The 12,902-nt window shown below is 50.6% G+C and overlaps 1 protein-coding gene across 6 annotated transcripts in view; it reads left to right on the forward strand.

Moving 5' to 3' along the window:
* Nucleotides 1–12,902, forward strand: part of PACSIN2 (protein kinase C and casein kinase substrate in neurons 2) — a 134,012-nt gene that overhangs the window by 108,464 nt on the left and 12,646 nt on the right. For all 6 annotated transcript variants that reach the window (XM_072741661.1, XM_072741662.1, XM_072741664.1 and 3 more), the window contains exons 3-6: nt 4,192–4,348; nt 6,485–6,720; nt 8,015–8,170; nt 12,542–12,717. In XM_072741661.1, the coding sequence (XP_072597762.1) occupies nt 4,192–4,348; nt 6,485–6,720; nt 8,015–8,170; nt 12,542–12,717 (725 nt within the window). The remainder of the gene's footprint in view (nt 1–4,191; nt 4,349–6,484; nt 6,721–8,014; nt 8,171–12,541; nt 12,718–12,902) is intronic.

The following is a 12,902-nucleotide window of genomic DNA, read 5'->3' on the forward strand; positions in this document are numbered from 1 at the left end:
GAATGCAAAATATACAGCCACATGGGGTGATAGTTTGGTGATTTCTCATAAAGCTAGACATATACTTACTGAATAACAATTCCACTCCTAAGTATTTACCCAAGAGAAATGAAGGCCTATGTCCACACAAAGACCTGTCAGTGAATGTTCACAGCTTCTTTATAATTGCCCCACGCTGAAAACAACCCCCATGTCCTTTCAACAGGATGAAAAGGCAAACAAGTCTATGGTGTATCCATACAATGGAATATCTCTTAGCAATTAAAATTAACATAGCATAAACAGTAACATGGATCAGCCTCAAAAGCCAGACCACATAATGTGTGATTGCCTTTATCTTGGACAGCTCGTCAAAGGGTGCTGGGGACGAAGAATCACCTGTCCCCTTCAAAGTCCCTTTAGCTGGACTAAAAATCAAATTGACATGAGACAGGTTAACAGGAGAAAATAAAATTTAATTTGTATATATGGGGAATCCACACAGACATGGCATATTCCAAAGACAGGCAAAATGAGGTACATATACCTGAGCTACTTCTCCTAGGCTGAGGAGAAGTGGATAGGGGCCTGGGACTTCAGAGAGAAGGAATGTGATTCACAGGAAGGTGAAAAATATGAGTAAATGTTTAGAAAACAAATGTTTGCTGGGCCACTCAGAAGCGGTGGGACACAGAGGACTTTGATCAGATAGGCCTTGCTGGGTTCCTCCTATCCATCAAGCCTAGTTGGTGGTATAATGTAGGTATCGATTATGGTAGCTCTCTTCCTGGAGCAGATCCTCTCTCTGAATTCTTTGTGAGCAGTTGTGGGGGAGGTAGAGAGCTTTTCCTGAATCTGCTGGGGGGTATGATTACTTTTTGACTCAGAATAATCTTCATGTCAAAGTGGCCTGTTTTGCGGCAGCCTGCCCATGGCCCCCAAACACAGACCAAATCAGTGTTTTCCAGGGCTGTGTGGGGCAGAGATTGACTGCGGGAGGGCACAGGGAACGTGGTGGGGAGATGGAAGTTTCCGTACTGGGATATGGTGATGGATATACACCGCACACGTTCATCTGAACTCACCTAAGCGTAGACTTGGGAAGGGTGAATATTACCGGTTGTAGATTATATTTCATGTTTCATTATATTTCACTGTAGAGAAACAGCTGTCCATAGTTCTGCTCTTAGGACAATCTCCAGTGCCTCGCTCAGGGGAGCAGGAAGGCCACACTGCTCTGTCACTGGGCAGTTTATGGAGATGAAATAGTGATACCTGGCATATGTCCCTACGTGAGGACTAAAAGGTTGGCAGTTCCATGCCCACATGGAGCCTTTTCCCCCAGCAAAGGCCGGCAGAGCAGACATTGCTAGAGTGTCATAAACATTCCCTTCTCCCCTTGGCCTCAGCAGTGGTCACAGTGCCAGCATTTATTTATTATCTTTTTTCAATTTTATAATCTTTTATTATCAATAACAACAGCTGCTTTAACGTCTTTGTCAGGCAGCTGTTAAAGGGTGGGTGGGAGGACACCCTTAACCCTAACAAGGAAAACTCAAGCCTTTACGTACAAGCAAAATTAGAGCTCTTTTAAATGTCCAAAGCTATTAATTAGTTTAATTGAGGCATTAAACTAATTCTGAAAAAAAAACTAATTCTGAATTAACATATTTGAATAACCAAGAACTAAAATGTTCAAATCTTTTCTAGTACAAAAAAATTAAATTTGCTTTAGTTATAAAAGAACTCTCTCAATATACACAAACTATATACTTCAGACATTCACAAAAATGTGAGCGGAAGGTTTATCAAAAGACATTTAATACAATTAGTTTTCAACAACACCTTGATCCACATCTACAAAGATATCCAGCCCAATTCAACCCCCCTCCAAACCCCACCCCCCACAGAAAAGCACATACTTACCAGAATTTTTAGCAAGTATGGTTTGGGAATTTGTTTTGTTTAAAAAAAGGCCCCCAGGGCAAGTTATTTACAGTTTAATTTCCACTGTCAACTGATCTGGACCTTGACCGGGATCGGGACCTGGACCTCTGGCGATCCACAGATAGATCTACTTGAAGAACCACGTTTCTGGCTCTTCTCAGACAGTGCCAGCATTTAAACCTAAACTCATGCTTCGGCAAACATCCTGCCTGTATTCCTTGCTGCTTCTCAGATTTTAAGAGTTGTCCTTTAAATATGAATGGCAGCCAAGGTACATGCTGATGGGTCGAACTGATGTCTTCTTAGGAGGTAGCCTTTTCTTTTCCCTAAATCTTTTTACAAGGGTTTTGAAAAGCAGAGAAGTGGCAGGTTGCCAGAGAGCCAACATACTATGATCTTGATTACCAGTGTGGATATTGTTGTTGACAGTGATATGAAAGCCACCTTTGCCTCCTGGTCAACTCTCAAGTCCAAATCGAGCTGTGATGAGCTGAGCTCCTCTTGCCACCAGCTCAGCAACAGAGTTGTGTTTTTTTGGTTACTTTTTTTCATCCTGTTGTAAATTTCAAAATGACAGCAAAGCCCTATTTTAAGGGAAGTGAGCTTGCGGTGTCACTTCCAGCTGATTGTGAAATGCTTGCTTTTAGAGGTGCCTGGGTGGCTCAGTGGGTTAAGCCACCAACTCTTGATTTCGGCTCAGGTCATGATCTCAGGGTCATGAAATTGAGCCCGTGTTGTCAGGTTCTACGTTCAGTGGGGTGTCTTCTTGAGAGATTCTCTGTCTCCCCCTGCCTCTGCCCCCTGCTCATGTTTTCTCTCTCTTTCTGTCTCAAAAATAAATAAAAATCTTAAAAAGAAAGAAAGAAATGCTTGCTTTTGCTTTGCTAAGAAAGGGGCAACCGAAGGGTAAAGTTGAAAGCTGTATGTTTTGGTGAGTAGCAGCAGCCTGGCCATGCTCCGGGCCAGAACAACAACTGATGTGGGCTCCCAGAGCTATTCGTGAACCTCAGCGTTGCCTGCTGGACAACGCTGCCCAGGCCACCTCACTTCCAGGGGTCCTTACTGATCCCATGGAAGCAGGGTTCTCTCTGGCCTCCGGGACAGCCCTTCCTGAAGGGGCCAGAGCCCCTTTTGATCTCCCTGGGGGCCCATGTGTTCTGTCTCTCCGCGAGGTCTTCACTAACCACCACTGCCTTTACCTGGAGAATTTAGCTCAGTTGAATTCATTTAGAAATGGTAAGATTGATGAAAGTTGATTAAGATTTTTGAAGACAAGGAAGAAAGGATTGTAATATAACAGATCATTTTTTTGCCACATTTCCTTCCAGTCCTCCAATGTCCAAATTAGCCACTAATATTTTGTCAATTATTCTCTTGTATTTGATAATTTAGATGAGCTGATCTCTTTTCAAGTGTGAAAGTAGTCAAAACTCACCATAACCCTCATCAAAGCAGATAAGAGTCTGAGCTTTGCTATCAAGACTGCCCTACCTGGAGCCTTTTGAAACACTGCATTCAGCAGCAGCCCAGCCACTGCTGCTGCAGGATCAGGGGAACTGTGTCATTCTCTAAGCCTTGGTGTTCTCCTGTTCAAATGGGGACAGTTATTCCTACTTGTTAAGGCAGGGCAATATTTGGAGGTAAGACACCTGCTGTGGTGCCTGGCACATAGTGGGTGCTCAGTAGTGGGAAATAGTATTTATTGCTCTAATCGATAAGTGAAAATAATCCAGCGTGGGAAGACATTAAAGCAGAAGGTACTTCAAACATATTTCTATCTATTTATATAATGATGATCACAAAAGACCTTTAGCCAATTCTGTAATATTAATTATAACATCATTTTAATTTGAGTTACTGAATTATTTTTCTTCCTTTCTTTTTTTTCCTAAATCTCTCTAGTCAGACATCACTTACTCTGGGTAGCCATCCCTGGCCCCTCACTCTGCAAGAGATGCCCTTCTGGGCACCCTCAGCCCCTCACTTCCCTCTGTCAGAGCCCTTCCTGTGCTGGTCTATCTCCTTCACTGACCCACAGGTCAGAGCGCGGACACCAGCCATGTAGTTATTGAGAAGTTTCAAATCACTGTTTTTAAAAATATTCCTGTTAGCGGAATCTTAGCTTATCATCTAATGATGCAGGATGCCTTCTGAGTGGGGCGGGGGGTGTGGGGGGATGGATGAGCACCCAGGAGCCCAGCTGGCATGGAGGCTGTTTGTACAGCCGAGCGGGGCCCAGCCTCACAGTGTGGTTCTGTCTTCTAGGTTGGGAACTACAAGCGGACCGTGAAGCGGATAGACGATGGCCACCGCCTGTGCAGCGACCTTATGAACTGCCTGCACGAGCGGGCACGCATTGAGAAGGCCTACGCACAGCAGCTCACGGAGTGGGCGCGGCGCTGGAGGCAGCTCGTCGAGAAGGGTAGGGAGGCCACGGCACAGGGCGTCTCGACCTGGGTGCTCTGGGCAGCTCTCACAAGAACAGGGCAGCAGTGTGTCTCAGTTCTTGGGGCTGTGATTCATACAGGGGAGCAGTATGATGCCATCACCCAGCAGCACAGACTGTGTGGGCTTTCCTCCCCTGTGGCACATGGGGCTCCTCTCTGCAGGCAGCACCGGAGTCCCCCGTTGCGGCCCTTGTCATCCATGGGACATGCTATACTTGCCAGTTTAACTCAGAAGGGTTCCTTCAGGGCTCAGATTTGAGTAGCGCTGCTATCACATCAGAGGCCTTGCTGCTCCACACTGTGGGTTCCAACACGGAGAGTTGTTGATCTGTAAGCTTGGCTGTGTAGTGCATCAGGTGAGACTAGATGGTGACATCTGGCAGCCTTTCTGATTTTGAATGTTTTTTTTTCTTTCTTTCTTTCTTTTTTTTTTTTTATTCATAGAGACGTAGAGAGAGAGAGAGAGGCAGAGACACAGACAGAGGGAGAAGCAGGCACCATGCAGAGAGCCTGATGTGGGACTCGATCCAGGGTCTCCAGGATCACGCCCTGGGCTGCAGGCGGCACTAAACTGCTACGCCACTGGGGCTGCCCCTGATTTTGAATGTTAACGGGAATGAGTAGAGGTGTTGTACACGTTTTGCCCCCCACTCTCTCCCGAGCAAAACACACAGAAGATTCTGGAGCTTAGTAACAGAACGCTGCTCTGGCTATGGATTGCGCTCAGAATGCACTTCCCAGCAGTAGAGGGGCAGCTTGATGGATTACAGGGTTTCCTGGGACAGAAGCCGAGTAGCGGGACTTTCTCAGGGTGTGCTATGGGCCAGGCCCTTCTACCGTGATGACTGACCTCAGAGGATGGGGAAGCCAGGCCACTGGCCCTGCAGTCCTGGACGGGCGGGGCCTCAGGCAGCTGCTGCTGGGTCTGGACTAGCTGCTCATCTTTCCCCTGTTGAAGCAAGTCGTCTGTGGGGCTTAGCACAGTGCCTTGATGGAGTAGGTGTCCGGGAGTGAGACGGCCATGCCTGGGTACGGAGTAGCCAGGGAAGGGGCAGCTCCTGTGAACCATAACTGTTATTGTTTTATTTCTAACTCCTAGGGCCCAGCTGTTAGCACTGTCCTTTGTGTTTGCTCAGAACCTGAGGTTCACAAAGCCCCCTTGTCCCCCTTACCTGTGGACTCTGCCCCTGTGTCGCAGACCCAGCAGGAGAGGGAGCTGCTTGTTTTGTAGACACAAAGGATTAGAAGTTCAGGAGAGCTCGCCTTCCACGGTTCATGGTTCCTTCATGTCATTACCCAGCTTGAACAGTGACTGTCCCCTGGGAGAGCCTTGAGGTCAGGGCCTGGCTCTTCCCATCTTCATCCTCAGATTGTGTCATAGCCTCCTTCTCTCTCACCTGACCCCACGCTGCCCCACACCCTCAACAAGATGACAGGTCAAATGACGAGCTCCCTTCCTAAGCACAGTGTGTGGGGTGACCACTATCTAGAGATTTCCACCTGGCCAGAACAGGTTCCTGCCTCCAACTCCCCTTCCTCTCCCCAAGACAGGCCTTCCATTCTGCTGTGGAGAGGGTCCTTTGCTTGATGGGGCAGCTCTCGAGTTCTTGCTCCAAGCCAGGCTCCAGGCTCCGCTCCTGTCCTGGGATTGAAAAGAGCAGTGCTGACCGCAGGGAAGGGAGAGGGTGGGCTCTGAGCTGCTGGGGAGAGAAGTCAGTCCACTGCAGAGGTGACTCCTTCTCCGGCCAGCCTTAAGCAAATTAAAACTTCCAAGAGGCAGAAATTCATGTTTTTAAAAAGTTTAGTGACTTTAGAAAAAGAAAATGTGTATGTATAATCCCCCAGTTTCCCTAACAGAAGAATGGTTGAGTAGATCCAGCTTCGGTTCCTTATTCTTTATTCATTCCAAGCTGAAAAAGGAACAGACACTGAGACACTTTCCAAAAAGGAAAGAACTGAAAAGAACCCTCCACCCTACCCCACCCCTGCCCAGCCAGGCTGTCCTCTGGAATTCTGTCCTCACAACCAAGAGGTTAATGGACAGAGTCCCCACACAGGGCCTGTCTGGGGGCCCTGGTGCCCCATAACCAGCAGCTTCTCTTCTGTGCCAGGGCCCCAGTATGGGACGTTGGAGAAGGCCTGGACGGCTCTCATGTCCGAGGCGGAGAGGGTGAGCGAGCTGCACCTAGAGGTGAAAGCCTCGCTGATGAACGAGGACTTCGAGAAGATCAAGAACTGGCAGAAGGAAGCCTTTCACAAGCAGATGATGGGAGGCTTCAAGGAGACCAAAGAAGCCGAGGACGGCTTTCGGAAGGCACAGAAGCCCTGGGCCAAGAAGCTGAAAGAGGTGCCTCCATCCTGCAGGCTGCTCCCTGCCTGGCCTGACCCTGTGTTTCTTGGCTAGTCCTGCCCTGATGCTTTGGGCCCAGGATCTAACAGGGGCAGAGATGGGGGTCCCTCCTGGACCAGAAGCCCCTGCTGGCTAACAGTGACCAATTCCAAGACACCGAAAATTCCTTTGGGCTGGTAGAAAGGATTGATTTAAAATTTTTCTTTCTTTTGTATATGTTTCCTCTGAAATTTGCAAATGATACTGATACTGGTTTTTCTAAAAGTAGCAGCTGAAGCCGCTGAGTCTTTCGCGGCTTTTGCTAGCTAGAGGCTCTTCTACAGGCACCCCCACCCTCAGCACAAAAGGGGCCCCCTTTCCCCGTCCTGTCCCCCACTGCCAAAGCTCTGCCAGCCCCGTTCTTGGGTGGACTTCCTGCTTCCTTCTGTCTCCGCCTGCTGGGTTTTCTCAGGAGCCGTACCACCTCCCTCCTCCTGAGAATCACCTGGAACAGACCTCTGTCTTTAGGTTGTAACAACGGGCTTTCCTTCTTTCTTCTGTGTCTTGGCTCTTGCCACATCTCCTTTATCTTGCTTCTTGTCCATGGCCTTGTGTAATGACAACCATGAGGCCATGGTTACAAAACTCCTCTTTCCTCTCTAGATTGAACTTTGACTTTGGCTCAAGGAAAGAAGGATCTGTTAAATAAAGACACAGCTGTGTGTGTATGCACTTGTGTGCGTGTACATGTTCTAGCTGTGTGAGGTAGCCGTGGAACACGTGGCCTGACTCTGCCTCCCAACAGTACCCCCTCCTATTAGCTCTGGAACTTTGGAACGTCCTTTGTATTTGCCATTCCAGCTGCCTGCCATGCTCTTCCCACAGACAGCCACACCTCCTGCACATTCTTGCTCCGTGTCATCTTGGCTGGCTCTCTCCAGCTGCCTCAGCATGGCGCCCCACCTCTCATCCCTGCTTCCCTCTCCTTCTTGGCACTCATCACCCTCTTGTTCACTCTGTTCTTCAGCTAGCTCTTGTGGTTGCCTCCCTAGCTCGATGGAGAGCTCCCTGAAAGCCAGGGTCTTTGGTGCTGCACCCTGGTGCCCAGAATGGCACCTGACCCGAAGCAGGCACCCTGTCAGTATCTGTTGAGCATACTCCTCCCTTGTACCTAGTTGTAATTATACGACAGGCACAGCTTGTACCTGTTCCTTCCCTTCCTTGGGGTGTTGCAGGCAGAGTCTGTGAAACCTCTAATTAGGATCTCGAACTTGCAGACACGTTAACACTCAGGAGCTCATTCTCCATGCAGGTAGAGGCAGCAAAGAAGGCCTACCATGCAGCATGCAAAGAGGAGAAGTTGGCCACATCACGAGAAACCAATAGCAAAGCAGACCCATCCCTCAACCCTGAGCAGCTCAAGAAGTTGCAAGACAAAGTAGAAAAATGCAAGCAAGACGTTCTTAAGGTAAATGTGGCACATCTTTTTCCATGGTGAATGCACGAGCCTCGCCAGACACCTCTCTGGCCCGCAGTTAGCTTTGTTGCCACTTGGGGTGGAGAGATGGCACAACAGTAAGACCTATTCCTGCCCTCAGGAGGCTCCCACGTGAGCGCCTTAGCTTCCCACAGCCCCCTTGCCCACTTCAGGATGGAGGACAGAACTGAGTGCTGGGCAAGCATGGCAACGGCCGATTCTTCCGCTCAGGGAAAGGTGGTGGGGTGGCCGGGGCTGCTGTGAGAGAAGTGGGAGGGATCAGCTTGTGCAGGACATGGAGGTGTGGATGTCAGCGGCAGGGGCCTGATGCAAGAGCTGACCCGGAGGGTTATGATGACCAAGTGGTCTTGCAAGGCGAGTGAACTAAGGAGCTTCAAGACACTGCTAACAGGGAGCCACTGAAAGAAGGTTCCAGAGCTCAGGGAGGGCAGAGGTGTGGAGGAGGACCACAGCTTAGAAGGGTTGCTCTGGTGGTGAGTGGAGGGAGTCCCATGAAGGTGGAGTGCCTGGGACGCCCAGCACACTGGCCACGGGGAGCTTGGAGAGGTCGGGGGAGCGGGCAGGTTTCCCCGCAGCCCCGGCAGTGAAGGCCCAGAGAGGTGTGGGTGGGGGCTGCGGGTGCTCAGCCAAGAGTCCGTGAACAGGCCCTGTGTGCAGCATCCTGGGTGCCCTTCTGCCTTTCTATGCAGTGTGGGGGAGTGAGGGGGGCCCTGCTGCCGTGGATTGGAGAGATCAAATGGGAGGATGCTATAAACTAGGGGGGACGGAGGGGGGCCTCTATGGACACAGGTAGTGATTCGACCTGGAAGGCCTGAGTCACAGGATGCAAACACTAGACAGATTCATATAATTTAAAAGTTCCCAGGAAGTGAAAACTGACGTGAGCAAGGCCTAGGCCACCACCTCTGCTGGGTGGAGAGGGGTGCAGGGCTGGGGGCTGAGCTGTCTGGAGTCCTCCTTGCTGCAGTGCTGAGGGAGGAGAGATGCCAGCGTGCATTTGAGCAGAGAGGCCCAGAGAGGTGTGGGTGGAGGCTGCGGGTTGAGCCAGGTTGAGAAGGGCTGTGTCCCGGGAGCAAGATGTTGTTCTTCCCCCAGAAGGGGAAACGGGAGAGCCCTGAGCTGCTGTGTTAAACCCACCACCCTTTCAGCCTGGATGGACACCACTGAACCCAGGGAATTTAGGTGGTGGCATCTCTGTTGTGTGACCGAGGAAACAGTTCAGGGAGGCTTAGTCTTGTGCCACCTGGTAGTGAGTGAGGGAAGGCCCGACCCTCTCTCCCTGCTCCTCACTGCTGTCACTGGCATACAGGGGAGGGTGGTTGTGGGGACTGTCTACAGAAGAGTTCATCACTCAGAGCAAGCACCTGAGTCCCTTGGGGAGTGGCCCCGACTGCCCACACCTGGTTCTGGAACTGGGTCCAGTCCAGGAGGGGTTGCCAGGAGGCTGCTTCCACTGCAAGATCAGGTGAGGAGTCTGGGGCTACTCGCTGAATGGGGTGGGCACCTGGGCTCAAGGAAAATAAGCCTGGGACGATGCTCAGGGTTGCTGTTGCCACGTGTCCAGAACGGTGCCTGGAGGAGGGACGAGGCTTCTCTGTTCCTGGGTGTGGATGGAGGGTTGGGGTGGGGGTGAGGGACATAGACACACGTACCTTTCATGTTTCATTGCCATTCACAACAGAATCTACCAAATTGGTCCAGGGTCCGAAGTCAGACATAAGGCACCTGTCAGGATGGCTGGGCCACTTTATAGAAGCTTCCCTCCTGGCTCTGTGGTCCAGCCAGTGACCATGGGGCATGATGGACCTTGTAGGCTTAGAGCTGGCCTGGAAAGGAGGGCAACTTCACCCTCCCACTCTCCTTCTTGAAACAAGTTCTAAAAACCAGCACTGACTGGCTACATAGGCCCGTCTGTGTTTTTCATTGGTCAGGCCATGACTGCATCCTGCAGTACCTGTCAGAAGGGACTTTCTCATGTTCAGTGCTAAGTGTCCCAGTCCACAGGAGAGCGAAGGCTGCCTTTGTTTCACTCCATGGATGTTTCCTAGGAACTTTCTTTGTGCTCTGTGCTAGGAATTCCCCGATAGTGATGACCCTGCTCTGTATCTGGCTTTGCTGGGGCAGGGCTGTTTGTAAGCACAGAGAGGCCCCAGGGAGGCTCCTGTGTGTTGTTGGAGTACCCCAGAGAAGTGGTTTCTCTGTGCTGCTCTGGTGGTACCACCAGGCCCTGTGTATTTAAACCACAGCTGCATGTCTTAAGGCCTCTGACCTAGTGATCCCACGCAGAGCCTCACACGTCTAGGCACAGGGCAGATGATGAGTAGTCAGAGCATTTGGTGGTGCTCTGTTCCTCCTGGGAATGTCCACATTCTGGAAGGGATGACCTTTTCTTGGGGTCACAGAGGATCCAAGCCCAGCCAGGAGGCTCAGAAATAGAACAAGGAACAGAATATGAGGGGCTGCCGGGAAGGGAGACTTTAGGGAGTGGGTTGGGCCTGTAAGGGAAGTCTTGGAGAAGAGGGGTCTCTGGACCATAAAGGGGAGTTTTCCAGGGCTTGAGTCACAGAAGGGTGTCCAGGAGAAAAGCAGCATAGATGGTGAGTAGATTTGGGGTCTGGAGTAGGGGCAGAGCTGCTCCAGAGGCTGCAGGGGCTGGGGTCCTGAGACATGGCCTTGATCCAGAAGGCAGGGGCAGGGCAGCCTGTAATGGTTCAGGGTGGCTCAGCCCTTCCTCAGAAGCCGGCACCATGGTCAGGGACAGAGAAGCAAAGTTCCTGGGGAGCTAGCCAGCCTGTCTGTGATCGCCCCCATTTCTCAGGGTCTCCACAGTGGAAAGGCTGCAGCTGCTGTGTCTCATTTTGCCCCAGGAGACTATGATGGCCTTCCATATTTCCTTTCTGCTCAGACCCCTCGTTGAGGACAGTCTTGGAATGAATGGCTGTATGGGGATGTGACAGGCCTGGGGGACACGGGGACGGGGACTTTTTTGAATGCCTACCTCATGCAGCTTGGTGCTCATTTTGTGTCACCTCGTTTAAATATCAGAATGCCATGAAGTGGAAGTGTAGGCATTGTGGGTTCAGTTCCAGACCACTGCAATAAAGTGAGTCAAATGAAATTTTTGGTATCTCAGCGCACGTAAAAGCTATGTTTACAAAATAGTGTCATTTATTACGTGTGCAATAGCATTATGTCTAAAAACAGTATACACACCTTAATTTAAAAATACTTTATTACTAAAAAACAATGCTAACCATCATCTGAGGTTTCAGCGAATCATAATCACTAATCATGGATCACCATGACAAGTGCAATAATGATAATAATGAAAACTTGAAATATTGTGAGAATTACCAAAACGTGAGCAGAGACAACAGAGCGAGCAAGTGCTGTGGGAGCAATGGTTCCAATAGACTTGCTCCACGCAGGGCTGCCACAGACCCTCGGTCTCTAAAACATGAAGTACTGTGGGGCGACATAAAATGAGGTTTGCCTCTACCTCATTTTCTGCGAGGCGAAGTGAGGCTGTAAGAAACTCCGTGCGGTACCAGGACTTGCCCCCAGGTCTATCTGGCACTCATACCCCGTGCTCTTGCCCTGAGGTGTCCGCTGAGTCACCACTGCTGTGGGGAAGGTCCGAGGCTCAAGGGGGTCCTAGCACAGTCCTTCCCTGAGGAGAGAGGACATGGGTGGATGCTGTGGGCAGGGGTCAGTGTGGCAGTGGTGCCCAACCATGCACCCTGGGTTCCAGAGGGACCGTCCCCTCCCCAGCATTGACCTGTTTGGGCCTGCTGCTTAGCAGAAAGGCCCGGCAGATGCCAGGAGTATGGTTGGCAGTTTGGAAGTGGAGGGTCTGAGACTTGAACTTGACTTTGAAAGTAGAGTCTGTCAGACTCCAGAGCTTATGCTTTGGAGTCTGAGGCGGCCTGAGAAGCTTTCCCCAGCAATGGCCTTAGTGGTGGAGATGGCATTAGAGATGAGCCTGGAGAGCCTGGCTATGTGGAGTGGGAATATTGTTCCAGCCCAGATTGGGTGGGAGCACCCTTCAGGAGCAGAGGTAGAGGTGAGTCTTCTGGGCTGGAATCTGAGGGGTGCCAGGGAAGGAGATCCTTGGATGCTGGGTCACAGCTCCTCACCCCGCTTACTCCTAATAAAGTCACTCAAAACGTCTGCCTTAATATAGTCACCCTATAAGTAGGCCTAGATGCTGATGATTCAGAAGGGGACGAAGGCAGGTGAGGAGCAGGGTGGTGCAGAGCCTGGCTCACCTTCTCTCCATCAGAGGGAACCAGGGTGAATGGAAATGAACCTCTGCCCTATGGTGCCTGGATTGTCTTGTAGACCAAAGAGAAATATGAGAAGTCCCTGAAGGAGCTTGATCAGAGCACGCCGCAGTACATGGAGAACATGGAGCAGGTGTTTGAGCAGTGCCAGCAGTTTGAGGAAAAGCGTCTGCGCTTCTTCCGGGAAGTTCTGCTGGAGGTTCAAAAGCACCTAGACTTGTCAAATGTGGCCAGGTAAGTTTCCTTTTTTTTTTTAATTTTTATTTATTTATGATAGTCACAGAGAGAGAGAGAGAGAGAGAGAGAGAGGCAGAGACATAGGCAGAGGGAGAGGCAGGCTCCATGCACTGGGAGCCTGACGTGGGATTCGATCCCAGGTCTCCAGGATCGCGCCCTGGGCCAAAGGCAGGCGCCAAACC

This window comes from Vulpes vulpes, chromosome 16 (assembly GCF_048418805.1).
Source record: "Vulpes vulpes isolate BD-2025 chromosome 16, VulVul3, whole genome shotgun sequence".
Classification (NCBI taxonomy): domain Eukaryota; kingdom Metazoa; phylum Chordata; class Mammalia; order Carnivora; family Canidae; genus Vulpes; species Vulpes vulpes.